General features: G+C 46.8%; 1 protein-coding gene across 4 annotated transcripts in view; it reads left to right on the top strand.

Annotated features, from left to right (window-relative positions):
* Cdk12 (Cyclin-dependent kinase 12) overlaps positions 1-19,323 on the top strand; it is a 58,112-nt gene that overhangs the window by 29,459 nt on the left and 9,330 nt on the right. For 3 of the 4 annotated variants that reach the window (XM_084594595.1, XM_084594594.1, XM_084594596.1), the window contains exons 9-11: positions 11,080-11,237; positions 12,123-12,591; positions 15,732-17,376. In XM_084594595.1, the coding sequence (XP_084450721.1) occupies positions 11,080-11,237; positions 12,123-12,591; positions 15,732-16,498 (1,394 nt within the window). In that variant the 3' untranslated portion in view covers positions 16,499-17,376. Of the gene's footprint in view, positions 1-11,079; positions 11,238-12,122; positions 12,592-15,731; positions 17,377-19,323 lie in introns of those variants that run through there. The other variant, XM_084594597.1, reaches the window with a different exon arrangement.

Here is a 19,323-nt window from a genome sequence, read left to right as displayed (position 1 = left end):
CAACTGCATCGCATGTGAGGAGGCTGCACCACACAGCCTGCAAATGGCACCTGACGAGTGCGCAGTTTAGGCTTAGTGGAAAAACCACAGGGATAGAAACGAGGGAAATGTCCACGGCACCAGTCTGCGTTCAAAACTGCAAGCATCTTGGTTTGTTTAATTGCCAATAGCCGCAGTCACCATGGGCTTACACCAATCTCATTGAAGCGAAGCTGAAACAAAGTTGTGGCCCTATCTTCGAAAACCAACCTACCCGTTCTTTGCAGGGGTGGAAGTGCTGTACGAATTGCACCATTTTCTGCCAATCTGACCTGTTGCGCCGTGGTGCGCTTAAACAGCCATTTACGCGGTAATTGACCATCGCAAGTATAGAACGCCAAATTTACTCGAGTATTAACGTCAGTTGTGAAACACTGGGCGCTCGCTACAAAAGCATGCAGCCCCATTTACATTCGCGATGGTTTGGCTTTCTTGTGGTGTCCGTCATAAAGCTATTATCGGTGCGGCTTTCACAAAAGGCTGATGGCACGAGCCTTTCTGAATTGAAAGTAATACAGTTGAACCCCCTTTATAAGTGATGTGCACTGGGGAGCAGTTTTTTCTCTTAAATGAGAGGTCCCTTATAAGCAAGGTACCACGTTTACATTTTCTCACCAGACCTTATTTCGGCTCAAACATCCTATGGCTAAAATACGCAAAAAAGAAGAGTACATCATGTTGCAAAAAACATTATTATAGCTTTCATTTACATATTGCATTTGCTTGGTCGACTATGACACTAACCACACCTCGCAACTGTCTTACATTTATTTACTGCTGAAATAGTTGTAAACCTTGGTCTGCTTCATGGCTGCATTTTTGTTGTTCAACACAGCCTCTCCCAGCTTGAAAATGAGGCCAAGAGCCTCATGGCCGATGTGCCAAAGCTGTATATGTTTGTAGCGATTGCAAATCGTGATGTGATGTGGCACCACAGCTAGCGATTCGCAAAGTAAAAAAAGTGCCACGAAGTCGTAAAAGTAACCAGCTTACTATCGAGGTGCTAGGGGCGGCCGAAACTATAAAACATCAGCAGAAATATCTCAGAAATTTATACTTGTTTGGCAAAGGGTAACAGCGACTGTAACAAGTCTGTGAATGTCGCTACTCGGACGAAAAATAAATGATAAGCAAACTGGGCATTTCTGAGTGGAGTTGAAGCTGATTGAATAGCAAACAGCAGTTTATTTGTCCTCGCCAAAGCAGAACCACTTCTGCTTTTATGTCATTTGTTTTAGTCTTGGCTTGTCTATGTCTCGCTTTCTAGGCACAAAGACTCGTTTATCTCAGCGGCACCAGCTGAGCACCTTTGCATTTACCAAATAGATTTGTCGTTTATACTGAAATGAAACGTAATAGACAATTTCCGTTATACTCTTGAGACTAGTGGACACAGCAACTACGGTATTTCACGAGAGGAGGCTCCATTAATAAGAACCCAACGCGCACTCCCGGTATGCTTGCTTAGATGCTTGCATATGCAGTCGCACTTGTGCTCTTCGTGGCAATCCTGCATTCCCACTGCAGGGGCTTCTTTTAGTCATTTCATAGCCGATTAACCTGCTCTGTTTTCTGAAGTTATAATTAATGACGGCACAGGTACGTCTCTCTTCTTTTGTTTTCACTGTAGCTGCTACTGAACCTGGCGACGGATGGTGCCGCATCTAATGTTAAAATGTCTGTTACAAGCAAGACTGAGTACCAAACTTTAAGGCTAGTCTTTTATAGCCAATTGTCTTCTAAATCCAACGTCCATTAAAAAAGAGGTACAATTAATGAGCCATAGGGCGGCCAACCATTTTGGGTGAATGGTGTCTCATACCCGATTGTCTGTTACATCCATGTCTCTTACCGCAGTATTCACAAACACTCCTTCGCTCGAACTTCTACTCCAAGCGGCCCTCGAGGCCTGTTTTTCGTTTCAGAAATCAACCTCCACTGGAATCGCTCCTCCAGCGGCGGAGAAAACTTGAGTTTTCTCAAGAATCTCGAGTCGGCAACGACGCTACCTTGGCCGCTCCTCGACCGCCACTCCGCTTGTAAACATGGCAGACATCGCATCGGTCGCTCGATGTGTTCACTTCGTTATGCCGGTATACCAAACTTTTCACGAAAGCGGATGCGACAAAGATGCACCGAACCTTTCTCTAAAGCATCGGCTGAGCTGATAGTGACAGCGACCTGGGAATTCCGCCACGGTATCGTTTTACGAATGCAGCCATGGCTAGCCTCCGGCCTTCCCTGCCGCTCATGCTGAACTTGGATAATCGTGATCAGCCACCGACGTGTGTGATGTGTTGATCGTCGCATATCGTAATTCGCTTGTGTGGCGCGGGGACATTTCAAGTCGTCACCAGATAAGTGGGCAACTTTTCGGAGCCTACCGAGTGCAGAGTTGAGGCATGATTTGACTGTGAGCTCGCTCGCGGCCGGACTCGAGAGTCGAGCGGCGCATTCGCCGTGGCTCACCCTGGGCGCTTCCCCTGACGGCGGCGAACTTGTGGTGGAACAAGGTGTTGCGTGCAGTAAGCTGGGGGGCACCAGAGCGCGGTGGGACTGTGCGGGGACATCTGTGCTGCAGCCTGCGCATCAATGGCTTCCCCGTCGCCCGAGGGTACGTAGTACGTCGTCAGACTTGCGGTGCTGTTGAGGGAGCGCATTGGTGTGCTCGTCCTGCGGGGGGATATTCGCGGCCGACGAAGGGCATAGCTTTTCAAGCACGTTTTCAGTTAGGACTCCCAAGTTGTTCGGAAACTGCACGCGGCATTTGCTTCTGGAGAGTCGAATTCAGTGTGCATGAGCTGCAACGCGCTGCGAAGCAGCACGCGTGTTTTCACCGCTCACCCCTGAGCTGTCAGAGCCCTATGAAGGAACCATGCTCGTAGGAGTTGGTGGCTTTTACTTTTTTTCTGGTGGCTTTACTGCTTTTTCCTGCAATATATTTTGATGTCTGTCAAAGCCCGGCAATTTATTTAAAAAAAAAAAACTGTCAAAGTCTGGCAATGAAAAAAAATCTCAAAATCTGGCAATAACAAAAAGGCAAAGCGGCAAAGGCAAAGTGTAGATTTCGCACAAAAAAAAAAATAATAATAATAATAAACCGAAGTATTCACACCATTTCTTAAGCCTACGTCATGCTCTGCGTCACCAACAGCAGCTGTTGCCAGATGCAAAAGGATTTTCGGCCATTTTTCACAGCCGCTTTTTTCATCCAGCCCACAAAACAAGTTCCACTACGCTGTTAACGTCGAGGTCGCTTGCGAAAGTTGTTTAGAAGACTTGACATGAAAAACTGGGCATGAAAACTGCCTGCTGAAGAGTGTAACATGCAAACAGTTCACCTTAATCTCGTCCCCATACGCCACTTGTGCGGCTTCGAGTGGAGGAGGTAGTATTCTCGAGGAGAACTTGTCGGAGTAAATGCAGAGGGGGTTCGTGAATTTGAATCGGCCCTGGAGTGGAGGAGCGGCTGTATTCTCAGCTCCAAGGAGTGGAGGTGGAGCGTTGAGTCGAGCCGCGTTTATGAAATACTGGTGTTATAATGGGGTTCAACTGTAGCAGCTAATAGATTACACTGCTGTTTGCAGTAGTTGTCATTTGTCTATTTTTCTTTCAGGAACAATATTTACAACCATTGCACTCCTAAATAATTCTGGCGAATGACATTTAGAGTAAATTTTGATGCAGTTTTTGAAGTGAAGTGAATTTTCTTTTTTTCGACTCCCGTTTATTCGGAACTTTTGATCTCCTGCGTCCAAATTGGTAGATGTTATTCGATGTGGCGCATGCGACAAGCGCACCAGTGGCCGGCGACTTGTTGAGGCAGGACATGCTCCGCCAGCGATCATTGAAACAAACTCCCCGAACCTGAATTGCATGGGACAGTTGTTCCCCCACAGATTGTGCGCACTGTGGCAGGTATGACGACTATAGGAAGTTCGCCATTTCCGAAATAAAGCTCAGTTGGATAGTTTTGGATTTGCTCTTACGTTCATGCCATCCCACGGCTACAATTGACGTTTCATCGGACTCTGCTTGGAGCTTCGCTACAGTCTTTGTTTTTTGGATGGCGCCGTGCTGTTCTAACGCTTACACATATGTCCCGCGCATGCATCCACATTGTGCTTCCAGCTGTATAGTCACACAGTTTCACCGCACTGCGCGGTTCGCTGCAATACCTCATTGTGGCCTGCGGTGAAGCATCCTCAAAACGCGAGGGGGTCGCTTAGGGCAGAGCCATCAATTAATACCACCGAGTAGCCCTGCGAAATGGTAGGGAGGCTTCTACAATTTTCTAGCAACCCTTCAACCGTCCCGACCGTGTGCGCAAAACAATTAAAGCGCCTTACGAAAGTGGGAAAAACTTGTTTTTATGCGGACAGCTGTTATGTAGGTGTTCATCAGATAAAATTACTGTAATGCAAGCTGTTTTCGGCAATAACTAGAACATTAGGTTAATTTGAACATTTTTCTGTTCTATTGGAGGCCAAATTGAATACAACTTACTATAGCTGTGAACAGAAAAATGCGCTTAGTAGCATTTAACGCAATCAGCGTGCTCCAATGCGCTCCGAAATAACCCATAAATTGCTCCAAAATGAGACTTGCTGCTCCCTTGCCTTCTCCAAAAAGCAAGAGCGTGCTTCCTCTCCTGTCTGTCACACTTGCTGTTGCTTCAGAGGTGTGCAGCTGGCTCAGCAGCAGGTTTCTGAAGGACCATGTAAGGATCATTTACACAAGCTTCTACAGTAAAACCTTGTTAATTCGGATCTCACGGGAGTAAAAAAATTGTCCGAATTATCCGAATGCCGAATTATCGAATGAACAACAAAAACAGCACAAGAAAAAAGCTTTTATTCCTCACCTTTACTTTGTGAAGAAGTCTGTTATTGCAGTTTGTTTCTTCGCCGAAAACTGGGCGGCAAGAACAATTTTTCGAACATGTGCCAAACCCTCCAACGCAAGCGTGTTATGCGGGGCATCAACGCAAAATTCTTCCAATACAGCGAGGGCGTCCGCAGTTTCTTTGGTCGTACGCCGTGCCGGAAGTTCTTCGCGGAGGTCGTCTTGGTCATCATAGGACACCTCGCCAGTAGCACCGAGGGCATCAGCGATGATCTCTGTATCACTCAACTGACCGGCTATAATAACCCCGTCATCGATGCCGATGTAGTCGCTGAGGTGTACTTCAGCAGGAAGCAAAGCGACGAGTGCCATATAGTCATCATCGTCAGGCGGGGCAGCCTCCAGGCTTTCAGGCGGCTCCGGTTGTCCAAATCCGCAGTGTCTGAAGCAGTTGGCTATTACAGCTGCCGGCATGTTTGACCACACGTTTGCCAAAATGTGGATTGCGCTCAGAAGCGTTACAGTGTAAGGCTGTTTTCGCTCCATGCAGAGCAGCATACGTTCCAAAACTTGTTTCCGGTATTTTTTTTTTTTTCACGTACTGTATGATCCCTTGATCCATCGGCTGTAGCACGGCGGTCGTATTCGGCGGCTGAAATACAAGTTTTATCGCTTGAAGCTCAGAAACGCTGCAGTGCGCAGAGCAGTTGTCCACCACTAGCAGCACCTTCCGTTTCTTGGCGCTGAACCGACGGTCGAGCTCTAGTAGCCACGAACGAAATATCTCGGAAGTCATCCATGCCTTCCTGTTTGCGTGGTAGTCTACTGGCAGGTGCTTGATGTTATAAAAACATCTTGGTTTGAGCGCCTTACCGATGACGAGAAGAGGAAGGCGCTCTGTGCCCGTCATGTTGGCCGCTAAAAGCACGGTAACATGTTCTTTACTCCTCTTCCCGCCGGTGCAAGGGTCCCCCTTAAACGTAATGGTCTTATCTGGCAGCGCCTTAAAAAAGAGCGCTGTCTCGTCCGCGTTGAACACATCGTTGGGGTTATAAGCTGCGATATGTTCTTGGAGGTTGACGCTCTGCCAGCCCTTGACGACTTCGTCGACCGCACCTCTCTCCCCGCACACAGCCTTGAACACAAGGCCATGCCTTTCCTTAAACCGTGCAAGCCAGCCCTCCGATGCTTTGAAAGAACCGATATTCATGCGGAGGGCATAGGTTTCTGCCTGCGCGCAGATTAACGGCCCACTTAATGGGAGCCTCACGTCCCGTGCGGTGCCAATCCACCGCATCTTCCAACTGAGGGTGGGCGGCGGTTCGCATACGTTTGCGAGCCGAATGGAACTTTTCATTCTGAAACGCTTCCATGATCTGCACCTCATTCTTCACATACGTTCCTAGTGTGCTTCGCTTCACGTCGAATCAACGCATCACCTCTTCACGGGAGGCGCCTTTTTTCAGTGCCTTCAGGATTTCCACCTTTTGCCCCAAGTCTTTGGTCACATACTTAGTCCGCTTAGCAGGAGTCCCCATCACGGCAAAGCGAAACACCACAAACGCGCGCGAGCGCACACACACACGTGCACCGCCCCAACCGAAACACGCACAGAAAATCACGAAATGGCTGCCTTGAGCAAGCACGCACACGGAGGGAAGAATGCGAGAGCGAGGGTCGTCTCGTGCTCGAGCATGCGCCGCATGTGCTCGAGAGAACTGATGGCAGTAGCGATGCGTGCTCTGAAAATGCTACCGTTGGTACGTTTTCGGTTTCGGAATAGAGTAGTTTCTGGCCAGGATCCTGTTTTCAGATGATAACAGCGATGCATGCTCCAAAAAGCCACTTCAGCACCGGCCACGGCCTGTCTCCAGTCTGAATTAGCCGGTGCGTATCGAATTTTGCTCCGAATTAACGAGGGTTTGCTGCCATAGACTTGTGTACTATTTTGAAGGGAGGGTGTGAGCAGGCCGAATTATCCGAATTTCCAAATTAACGGGGGCCGAATTAGCGAGGTTTGACTGTACAAAGGAGTGTGGCCATACTATGTAGCACAGTTATCCACAAATTTTAATTATTCAAGTTTAAATTAAGGAACTTTCATTGTAATGTGCTCATACCACATGAAGCTAGCATTTCGGAAGTGTTCATTACTCTATATTGCTTTCGTACGGCAGCATCTTCATCAAGCACTTCTGCATGAGGGACGACCACTGTGTCAAAAACATGTCCTTTGATATTGCAGCCTGCATTGCAGACAACACTCCGCCGTGTATCCTCTGTGACGTCACACGAGCATTTCAAAATGGCTGTCGCTCTCGGGTGGGAGGAGCTTCCCGATTTCGATTTCTGTCGCATTTTTTTTTGTAATATGCGCCGCGCGCTAGGCACTAAAACTTTGCGAGTAGAATCGCAGACCTGTATATTATTCATAGAAATATAAAACAGCAATACATCGACCGACCCTGTCATCGCCCCTTTAAAATGACCCCACATCAGCTAGCCCGACTGTCTACCCTTGTACACAAGTTCCATGGTTGGCTAACGTGCATACGATAGCAAGAGAGACCTTACATAATGCCTAGGTGTTGACCTGCCATGCACTTGCTGCTTGCATTGCTGTCTAGGCAAGGCAGATAATGCGCACACATGCAAAAATGCACCCTCAAGCACCACAACCGTTCTTGCATACTTTCTATAGTTTGCTGCCCCAGGAAAGTGGCTGAGCCCTGGTGAACAAAATCAGCATTATGGATATTAATTAAGGATAATAGCTTACCGTATAAATGCATTGTAAGGGCCGCACTTTATTTTTTCAGATTCAAGGGCCAGTTTTCGGAGTGTGGCCCATACACGCGACATAAAAAAAAAAAAATCAAGTAAAAACAGATCAATTAGTGAATGTGTGGCACTTAATTACCTTTCAGTCATCTCTCGTAGAGTCTTCCAATCCGAGCTCGGCCACTTTAAGTTTAAAGCCTGTCTTGTAGCTACCAATATGCTTGCTCGTCGTGCTAGAATGGCAACGCTGGATGGCAATTCATGAAAAATAAAGCATAGAGCACACGAGAGCTGCAGCTACGCCGTGCGGCCACACGAACCTCACTACCACTGCTCACGTGCCTTTGACAGTCGCAAAGCAAAGCCGGGGTGGCCAGGGCCAGCGATACCGATATGGAATGCAGAAGCTGGTAGCAGAGGGAAAATATAACGATGATGACCCGCGACTTTGGGCGCCATTCGTGGGCGGCATCTGGAAGCTCCTGTGCGCTTGCATTTTGAAGCAGGGGTGTAAAGTGCGGCGAGGAAGTTGTGCTATACTCTTGTAGCGCCATGATGGTACTCCTTTTAATTATTTTTGCTTTACTCACACAAACTCTTAGGAGATCTGTAAACCATTAAAGTTCATAAAATATATTTTCACTTTTGTTTTGTTTTGTTTTGTTTTTTCCACAGTTGTAAAATTTAAGTGCTATAAATGCTGATAAAAGCGTACTTGCGATAGTTTCGTATCATTTCGTCTGCTGTGCCTATAACTAGAGGGCGCTGGCTGTACGCAGCTGCAGTATGCGAGAAGTACTACCATGGCTGCAGACGTTATTAGCCAAGGAGTGGAGAGAGTTTATGTGGGAGTGTCGCCGTCGCTTTCGCTCTAGTCTTATTAGGATTACCTCTGTGTTATTAACTCTGTTTTTCTGTGTTATTAACTCTGTTTTGAAGGCTATTCCCGTGTGGGTCGTGGAAAGTTTGGGTGCGGCCCATTCGCTTCAGGGAAATTGGGGGTGCTGCCCTTACACGCATTTTTATGGTATGTTACATTAGGACAAAACTTATAGTTCTTGTCAGCATCACGGTAAACAAACCCCTCTCCACTTCTTGCCATCTTTATGGCTCTCTGAAGTGGGTGGGGAGGAAAATGACTGCAGTAGCTTTGGAGCAAGAAAACGTAGCCAGAGAAGATGTGAAGAGGAAATGAAAATTAGTTTTGAGGAAAGGAAAGGCTCAGTATTTGTTGAATTTCTTTTTGAACACCTGAATCCTGCTGTGAGGCAAGGAGGAAGGTATCACTTGCTGCAGGACTCTGTCATGGCAGCAGTCGCGCTATAGCAGTCTTAAACATTGATGTGGCCAAAAATTCATGTTATCAGGGTTTTCCTGTATTATGGCTTATTTGTGCATAATTTTTTCTTTGGTCGTGAAATTAATACTTTTTTAAGCTTTCAGTGTTGTTTGACCTTTGCATGGCTTCAGGGATTATAAATATTGACTATGCTCATCATCTCTTCCTGTTAGCTTATCGAATTTTCGTCATCCCTTGAGCATAGTCGCATAGCAGCTGCTTGCACTGTGCTAAGCTGGTGCCTTCTTTATGCGTGCATCGTGGTGAACGATAAGTCTTCCCTGCATAGCTCCTCATGGAGTCCGATGTGTGGCTTTGTTTGCCACTGCTGCTGTTGGTGCAGATACAGAGGAACCCCTATTATGCTTCTCCCGTTCATAAAAGGACTTCGGTATTATTGTGAATTGGCATCGGGCCAGGCAAATTTTCCATAGATGTAATCTAAGCTTTGATTATAGGACAGACTTGGTCTGACCAGGGAAGCACGTCCCTGTCATGCTTGCACCGCACATTGTGAAGCATTTGTGAAGTTTCCTAGCACTCTCTAGGTTAAAAAAAAAAAAAATTCATATGAAATTCATTTTGACAGCTAGACGGGTGGGTGCGCTTTACCTATACGTACTATTTTTATAGCACAGTTTCCAAAGGTGTTCGGATTATGTATACGGTCAAATCTCGATATAACGAATCGCGCAGAACCGTAAAAAATTGTTCGTTATTTTGAAATATTATTCTAATGAAAAATCTTCAGTTATAACCCAGTGGTCAAACCTATGTATAAAAAATGATGTACCTTGGAAGTCAAGCAAAATCTCAAAAAGTTACACCAACTTGAAAGCTGATTTATTTGAAGAAATCAGTTTTTTTTCTTCTGGGGTGTGCAGTGCACACAACCACAGACTACATTACACCATTACAGCACATACACCTTTCACTTTGCGCAGCACCTCATCGGGTACGTGATTGCATTGAGTGACAAAAGTACGGACATCAAAGCTCGATATGACCTCATCTTCAGTGTTTTCTGAAGTTTAAAATCGCATCTTGGTCTTTTGAAATAATTGCGGCTGTCGATAGGACAATGCTAGCTGTCTGCAGAGGCCAATTCGCTTTTTTGCTGCACCGATTTCTTTGGCACGTTCGCTGGTTGCAGTCATTATCAGATCCACGCAGACTTTGCTGTAAGATATAATAAAAAAAAAAAGTGCATGCGCGAATGGCACAATCATTCGACCGACTAACAACACACAACACGGGAACAAAAAAGGCAGGCGGCTAGGCCTGCTGACTACTGCATATTAAGCCACAACCTTGTGGTGGCACTAGGAGCTGGCACTAGATGTGCTGATGATGATAGCTACAGCCCACGGACCATGCACACAGAAACGGTGGTTTCTGTTTCACGCGAGAGTTACGACGCTGTTAATTTTAGCCGAATTCGTAATACCAGTGTTCCTAGAGCATAGAAGAAAAAGATATATATGTACAGGTTTTATCAAAAGTTTACAGCCCAGGGGGTCTACTTCTGAGCGATACTATGTGGCTCGTGATGCATTCCCACGTTTCCATACTTGCTGAAGGCAAAAAGATTTTTCGTCCTACCTTCTCCAATGGCTAGGACTTCCACGATTATTACAGAAGTCATATTATATGGCTTAAAAGCAAATCCTCTGGGCTGTAAACTTTTGATAAAGTCTGTACATTGTTCTGAAATATATGCTATATTGCAATTCGTAATTCTGAAACCTTTTTTTTTTTTTTTTTTTTTTCTTTGAAAGCATAGGAAATCTGCTGGGGATTTTTAAAAAAGTTGTGAATTTGAAAAATTTGTTAATGTGATGTTCGTAGTAATGAGATTTCACTAATGAGGGATCTGCTGTAGGAGTAGGTTGTGATGAGACCTCACTTGTAACTATAGGCATCCTTGAGACACAGACTATTTTGCCTGTCACTGTAGCTAGCATTGTGGCTTCCATCTGTCTAGTCTGCTTTCATGTTTGCTGGTGTGTCCCCTCTCTGTTTGTGTGCTATGCTTGTGACTGCTGCAGCATCACTTCCTGCCCTCTTTGGTGCAGAGGCTGATAGTAAGTCGGCCGACGGCTCTGACAGCAACCCGGCTGCATCCAGTGTGAACAGCCAGCAGCTGCAGACCAACCTCAACACCATCACGGCTGCTTTCCAGAAGCATGAGACACTCAGCATTGCCCAGCTTGCCAATTTGCTTAACATTAAGGTGAGCCCACCACCATCACTTTACACAGACAGCCACACTCCACCCAACCCTACTGTTTCCTGTGAGGCCTTTGTTAGTGCTGGACACTTGTATGTGCATTTCCTTGTAGCCAGCTCCCACATGGCTCGTACAGAGTTCAAACCGGCTGTGTGCCATGTTGGTTTGTCGTTTTAATAATAATGTAGAACTCGTGCCTTAGAATACAGCTTGCATAGGCCAAGGTAGTCCTATTGCAGACTGGGACTCTGACTTATATTTCTGTTTTTATCCTTTAGTGCACACCAGTCTATGTACATGGTCATCCACTCTTAATGCGAACAGGTGAAGCACCATTGCGTCCGACGCAGCCACACATCGAAGCAAACTGGCGCGACCATAGCCGTCGAGGCGGTGCTTTGCATGACCTACCGCTTCACTTCAATGTGCGGCTTGGTCGGATGCTGTGGTGCACTGAAGAGAGCGGGCGCACAACCATGTACATCCCCTCACATGGCCATGGATTACCCACATCCTGCACGTTCTGGCACTGCCTTCAGAGAATAATAAGCGCTAACACAAAGGGAGACCTGAGTGCCCCTTTTGCTTTTGCATGCATAAAACTTGCCATTGACCTTCATGCTGCCTTGCAGACGGACGCAAAGGCACCATTGCCAGCTTCAGCGTGAGTGTATTTGCTGGTGTTATTATTAAGGCGGGCATTTTGCAAAGACATCTGTCGCCCGCTGAAGCAAGGTGCAGGCAGGTATCTTTTTCCCACAGACGAGTCAAATGATTGCTTTCTCTTGTGGGCACCCTAGATTGTGCGCCACCTTTGGTGTAGTGTTGGTGATGGAAGTGGCCCATTGGTGAGCGACCTTTTTCTCAGTGGCTGTAACTGCCTTGCAGGTTGACGCTTCAACGCGGCAGCTTCTGGAGAACCTGAACATGCAGCTGCTGCTGGCGGCGGCTGCCAAGCAGGCCCAGAAGGTGCAAATGGCCAGCCACCAGAGTAGGCAGGTGCACCCAGTCCCACCCCTCGCTCAGCAGCACCTGATAACAACTCAGCACCCACAGCCACCGCTGCAGCAGCAAGTGCCATCTCCGCAGCCCCTCGTGGGACCATCCGGCAAACCGCTTGATGTGCCAAGGGACCAGATGAGCGGCCTGGGCCACCCCGACGAGGGAGGGCGCCGCTTGGCACGGCCACCTCCGTTGTCGCAACCACCCATGTCACCCCCGCAGCCTTCTCGAAGACTGCCGCCACCCCCTCTGGAGTCGCCGCCTTTGCGGGCAAAGTGGAGGAGCGGCGAACCACCCCCCTCCGCCCCACCCCTAGGCCTTCCTGTGCCACAGCATCCGGTGCCGCCCGGCTCTGGTGAGTTGTTTTATCGGACAACAAAGACATTTTGGTGCGTCTGCATCTACTGTGAGCTCACATTCATGAGGGCACATCTGCAGGCATTGGGCTGGAGAAAAAAGGGGGGGAGGCATTTTGAGACTCCTCTAGAACATTTTCTTTCATGATTTTGCAAGTCACTTTGAGTTTAGCCGCAGAGAAACCTTATTAAGAGCTTTATTGCTTTCATCTGCAGATCCTTATTCACTTAAGTGCACTTTGCTGCTTGTATAATACTAATCCTTTTAACTTGTGGCTTTATTATTCCACACATATACCTTAGCATATAATCGTAAGCTACCAAAACATATAAGGACCTCCCGACAGATTTAAAAGCTAAGCCGTACGAAAGTGCCTGCGTGGCCTATGGGCAGTGTGCCTAACTTGGGATCCTAGGGCCTTGGGCGGGGCCCTATTTTGATCTCTCCCTTCCATTTCAAAGGCAGAGCCGTAGTTGGCAGGGTATGCTAAATCGGCCATGTGATGCGGTCTCGTGACGTCACACAGCAGGATGACCAGTCTCTGCTCAGCAATGACACCTGCCTGCTACCACCTGTCAGAGCCGTGCCCAGGATTTTCCGCTCATTATGCTGACAAAGCTGACGCCAAATTTTCTAAAGAATGGGTTTTTTTAACATTGTTCCATTAATAAAATTTATTGGTGTTGTTTTTTTTTAATGTTCAAATGGGTGGTGCTTATTTGCATCTCTTCCACTGCCAGACATGCTCTTGTGGTTACTAGGGTGAGAATTTTCGATTCTTTTTTTCTTCTTGAAACTGCAAAATAATACAATGAAAAGCACTCTGCAATCTGTATTTTATAAAGATCTACTGGCTATTTTGCTCATTGCTTTACGCTCAGCCTGTGGGAAATGCTTGAAAACTGCAACATGGTCCCTGAATAAAGCTGCTGCTCAGTGGCCCTTCAGTGTGTTGCTTTATAATTGGCAGGCATTGTAACTAAGCTTAATAAGCAGTTGAGAATCTCGCTACAGAATAGATATTCAGCTCCAACCGAGGATGACGACATTAGCCTAGAAGCAATGAACAATAAGTTCAGAGACATCATTACTGAGTGCGCGGTAGAAATAGGCAGTAGAATCGTTAGAGAGGATACCGGTAAACTATCTAAGGAGACGAAAGATTTGATTAAGAAACGCCAAAGTTTGAAAGCTTCCAACCCAATAGACAGGATTGAACTGGCAGAAAAGCTGGCCACCCTGTATACGCAATGCCTAATGTTATCGACGGTACTGAAGTCATGCTAAGGACTTGAAAAATTACAAGCCAATCAGCTTACTATCTGTTACATATAAGGTGTTTACTAAGGTATTTTGGATTTGAGTGCATTTACATGCTTGTATTTCTTTTTTTTTTTTTCCCACCCTGCTATGATCTGTACCAGATCGCCATATCTATAAATAAATAAATAAAGTAATAGCTAACATAATCAGGACGATCTTAGACTTCAATCAGGCAAAAGATCAAGCAGGTTTTTGGAAAGGGTACTCTACTATCGATCATGTCTATCATATGCCAGGTGATAGAAAAATGCTCTGAATATAAGCAGACCTTATACAGTCCATTCATTGATTACGAAAAAGCATTTGACTGTAGAAACGTGGCAGTCATACAGACATTGTGAAATCAGGGTTTAGAGGATCCGTATGTGAAATTACTGGAAGATATCTATAGTGGCTGCACAGCAACCATAGTTCTGCATAAAGAAAATAACAAAATTCCCTTAATGAAAGGTGTCAGGCAAGGAGGCATGATCTCCCCAGTACTATTCACAGCTTGCTTAGCGAAAGTATTCAGAGACTTGGAATGGGAGCAGTTAGGGATAAGGGTCGATGGAGAATACATCTGTAATCTGCGATTCACTGGTGACATTGCCTTGCAAAGTAACTTGGGGGATGAACTGCAAAAAATTATACATGGCCTAGACAAAAATAGCAGAAATGTAGGCTTGAATATCAGTATGCAGAAGACAAAGGTAATGTTCAACAGCCGCTGAAAGGAGCAGCAATTCACAATAGGTCGCGATGAACTGGAAGGGTTAGACGAAAATGTCTACTTAGTACGAGTAGTAACCGCAGATCCAAACTGTGGAAGAGAAATAACTAGGACAATAAGATCGGGATGCAGCACATTTGGCAAGTATTCGCAGATTATGACTAGCAGCTTACCGGTATCGCTCAAGAGGGATGTATACAACAGTTGCATCTTACCTGTACTCACCTATGGAGCTGAAACGTGGAGGCTAATGAAAAGGGTTCTACCTAAGTTGAGGACAACACAGAGGGCTATGGAATGAAAGATGGTAGATGTAGCGTTAAATTTCTGAGTAGGTCAGAGAAAAAAACTCGTGTTAATGACATTCTAATGGAAATCAAGAAGTGGGCATGGGCAGGGCACGCAGTGCATTGAAAGGACAACCGATGGTCGTTTAGGATGACAAATTGGATTCCTAGGGAAGAAAAGCATAGCAGGAGGCGGCAGAAAGTTAGGTGGGGGGATGAGGAGAAGTTCGCAGGGGTCAAGTGGATGCAACTAGCTCATGACTGGGTTAATTGGTGTATGGGAGAGGCCTTTGCCCTGCAGTGGGTATATTCCGGTGGATGATGATGATGCTTTATTTTAAGTAGTTAGAGTGTAATCATTGCTTTTTTCACATGCGTTAAGCTTTGCCTTGTAACCCCCTAATTCCTGTCCCGTAATTCCTGTCCCGTTTTCTCACCATATTACTTTTGTGGTAGTTCCTCTTCCTCTCCTCCTAACTCTGTACTGTAAAAACATTGACCCTTGTTTTCTCATGAAAATGCAGCACCACAGCTAGCTCTCCCTCTTTCTTTCTCTATGCTGACATATATGACAGTATCGTAGATTAACAGCTATTGCTGTAAAGGAGAGAGAGAGAGGGGAGGCTGTGAAAAGCTGCAAGAAAGCAGGGGGCCTTTCATTTTGCTTCCACTACAGTCATCACTTTCAGGTACAGGTTTGCACAGAATAGTGGAGGGTAAGCAGTCATCCCTTTTTTTTCCACAGCAGTTTTAATGAGGGAAGTGATGACACTAGTAGCCAAGCTCTATTAAAGCATGGCGGGTGTGTAATCACAGACATCCGGGGACAAACCACAAGCCCAGGAGCCTACCACTTCGACCGTGGGACAGTGGGGCTGGCACACCACATGGATAGCGACCGGGCTCCGCCCGTGCTCCCCCGACGGCTACCCCCAGAGCCCAGCATGCATCGAGGCCGGCCAGCGTCACCCCCCATGCCCACCCTGGGCCGCGGAGGAGACGGCTCCTCCTATCAAAGAAGGGGACCTCCTGACGACACTTCGCCACCATTTGAGTCTCTGGGCCTCTCTGACTTGAGCGCTGTGGTCCATCAACAGAGCTACACCACATCGGGCGTCAAGGCAGCTCTGGCACAGCTGCTGGAAGCGCAGGGCTTTCGCGTAAAGAAACCCGGCAGCCACTCAGGTATCCCCACTACTCCTCCCCATACCATAGTCCCACCACACCAACGCCACCACCACCAGGGCTTTGAGCAACAAATATCCCCCAATGATCCGCCACAGGGTTATGAGGTAGAGTACGAGCGACCCTATCGGGGTAGGTCAGAGTCCCGAGGGAACCGTGAATTCTATGTGTCACCTCCAGGGGCCGATGCACGGCCTCTGCTTCTGGGCAGTCCTACGGTGGGGCAGCAGCCAAGCCGGCTTAGCTTGCTGCGCACGCCGCCACCGTCTCGTCCACTCGAGGCGTCTCCGCCGGATGCCTACCCTGCCAGGATGGAAGGCTCCTCGTACAGGGGTGTCCCAAGAGGACCACCCCCGCCAGCTGACTTTGGGGCCAGGGGTCACAGGCCGATCCTCTAAGGGTGACCCTTAATCTTATGCAGTGCGGTGATAGGGGGCTGTGTTGGTTATCCATGTCAGGTTTAGATTTTTTTGTCTGTGGCTGCACCCAGCCATGTCTCTATTGTTTGTCAGAGAGCTGCACTGACCTGGCACTTTCTGCTGCCTGAAAGGTGTGAAAGTGCTTTCTTTCCATGGGTCACTTGCTGCGCAGCTGAGGCAATGCAGTGCTGGCCATAAAGGTGTGTGTATAATAATGGGGCCAGCATTCTTGTATAGCTAGTTTGGAGAAGGATGATTGATTATGCTGGCTCGTATGGTGCTCCTTTTTTGGGGCGGCGATAACAGGACTGCAGCAAAGCAGCCGGTATGCCAAGCCTTTTTTAATTATTATTATTGTACATATGTATCTATCTCAGTGGGACATTTTGTTAAATTTTCTTTTTGTGTGTGTGTGTGTGAGAGACTGGACACTTTTCTGCATTATTGTGCTTTTGTGTGACAGGAACATGCCCAAAGACATCCTGAATTTAAAATAATGCCGCTGTCAAGACACAAATGTTCTCTCACTAATGAGGGAAAAGGACTTCCTCAGCGTAAATGAAGCATTCTTTTTTTTTTTTTTCCTGGAGACATGTTGAGCAATTGTTCTCCTCTCGGTGAGACTCTGAGGTCTGCTACTAAAGGAAAAATGGGAACGCACTGAATGGTCCTTGTGTCTGGGTTGCAAGGTGCCTTCTCTGGACACATTGGCAAGCATGCCATCTTCAGGTGTGCTTGTTAGCCATAGGCGACTTCCTTGCTACTCATGGCTACATTCTTTGGATTGTCACTACACTGGACCAGCAAGCAGCATTGTATGTAAATTTTGGCTTGAGTAAAGCAGGAGGGAACAAACACGTCACTGTTTGAAAGTGGTCTTTTTTTCCAGCAAACTCGTGGTGTGACAAGATGTTTCCTTTTTTTCTCCTCTTTGTTATGGACACTGACCAAGCCTTTTTGCTGTCACCGCCGACATGCTTACACGAGACGCTTGTACCACCGGTTCTGGTGCTGTTGTGTCAAAGCACTTGCAATCGAAATATGCCATGCTTAAGGATTGTTTGGGGGAAAACAAAACGAGAGAAAAAAAAAAAAAAAAAACTTGTCAGGTAAAAGTTAGGTGTACCTGGAGCAGCATCAGATAAGCTTGTAAGGCAGAAGAGCAAGCCACATGCCGCCAAAGCCTTGTAACCTTGCAGCTTCACCACTAAGACGACGTTTCATCTTGCACTGCGTGCCCTATGGCTTTCCTGTTGCACCTTCCACCAAAGCAACCAGACTGAGAGCTTGGTCATAGCCCCGACAGTGCTGCTACAAACTGTGTTCTGTGAGAAGCCTTGCAACAACCAAATGTGCGTGCCACTACTGTCTGTGTCTGCCCTGAGACTGTCGTGCAAAGATGGAGGCCCGCGGTTGAAGAAGTGTGTGCCCACCACATCCAGGAGAGACTGCTTGCCGTTTTTGCTACTGCGACAACAAAAAAAAAAAATGTTCTCCGCTGTAATTACGTTGTCAAGGTGTCCTCAGAGGTAAGCATTGCCTTTTGTCTTTCCCCAGTTTCCGCTGCAAGGTGGTGGCTCTGCGCTGTAAAGAGTGGCGCTCGGTGGCTCTTCTTGCTGCGGCCAGGCTTGTGATTGTTAATTGTAGCTTTGAGGGTTCTTGGCCACAGGTTACAGGAGTGGGAACCAGATGCGTGATAGCAGCGACACCATATCATTTAAGGCAGTAGTTGAGCAGAGATGTGCAGCAGCATTCACAACCAACTAAGGTCTTGGGGGTTTGTTCACACTTGCGAGCCGGGAAAGGCGTGCGACGGGCTGTAGCACGTGACCAGAGAGCCGTGCAGCTTGACCGATGTCCACACTTGCAAATGCGACCTGCGGGTTGCTTTCCAGATCTTGCCTATCTTTATTGTTCACCACATAGAGTTAGAGTAAAGCTAACATGTTCACTTCAACTGAGCCGTTGATTGACTACCAGTGCTCGAACGGCCTGTAACTGTTGCTTTTTGACCATTTGCGACAGTCTCTTTTTCACTGAAACTGTCGCACGACCTCTGCGAGTCGCAAGTGTGAACGGGCCTTTACTCTGTCCTTTTTGCAAAGGGCAGAAAGCACACCATGTCCTCGCTTCCTTTGTCAACCAAGCACGAGCTGGTTAGGTCCAACTAGACAAGTGGAACAAGCTCTCCCCTTCTTGCAAACATTTCAGCTGCAAGTGTTAGTATTTATGAACGCCATTTCGTGCATTGCTGATTGTGCTCGCAGTAGGTTTTGAAAGTTGTTCACGCTTGCTTAGGCTTACTTAAGAATAAAAATGAAAACATGCAGTGCATTCCTTAGCTTTTATGCCCACCCGTAGGTATCCTTTCGGCAAGCTTTTTGTAGCCTTAAAACGTATGTCATCTCTACTTGACTGGGTACATAACTTCATACAGCCAAAAGATGAAGCTTATTTATGTGAAGATCTTGGGAACTATGGTGTGTGTGCTTCACATGCTAAGCCACGAAGTGTTCACCTTGGTTCTTTAGTGATATGCACACATTTTTGTAGTGAACATCATGGCTGTTTTCCTGCATTTCGCACATAAACATCCTTGGTGGTTTCTCCATTTATAGCTCAGAAACTGCTTAGTGAGAAGCAAGTCAGATTCAGCTCTTGGGTATTAGCAGAGTGTTATTGGTTTTGTAAGCCTGTATTGGTTCTGCATCCGTTAACAGCATACTTTATGATATGCTGCAGAGTGGCCTTAATGTCAAGGCTAGCTATATTTATCTGCATTATGTTCCGCTTCACACCACAGT

Source organism: Amblyomma maculatum, chromosome 2, assembly GCF_055883805.1.
Source record: "Amblyomma maculatum isolate TAMU_Amacu chromosome 2, ASM5588380v1, whole genome shotgun sequence".
Taxonomy (NCBI): domain Eukaryota; kingdom Metazoa; phylum Arthropoda; class Arachnida; order Ixodida; family Ixodidae; genus Amblyomma; species Amblyomma maculatum.
Note: the sequence above shows the minus strand (reverse complement) of the source record. Positions and strands in the feature narration are given on the sequence as shown.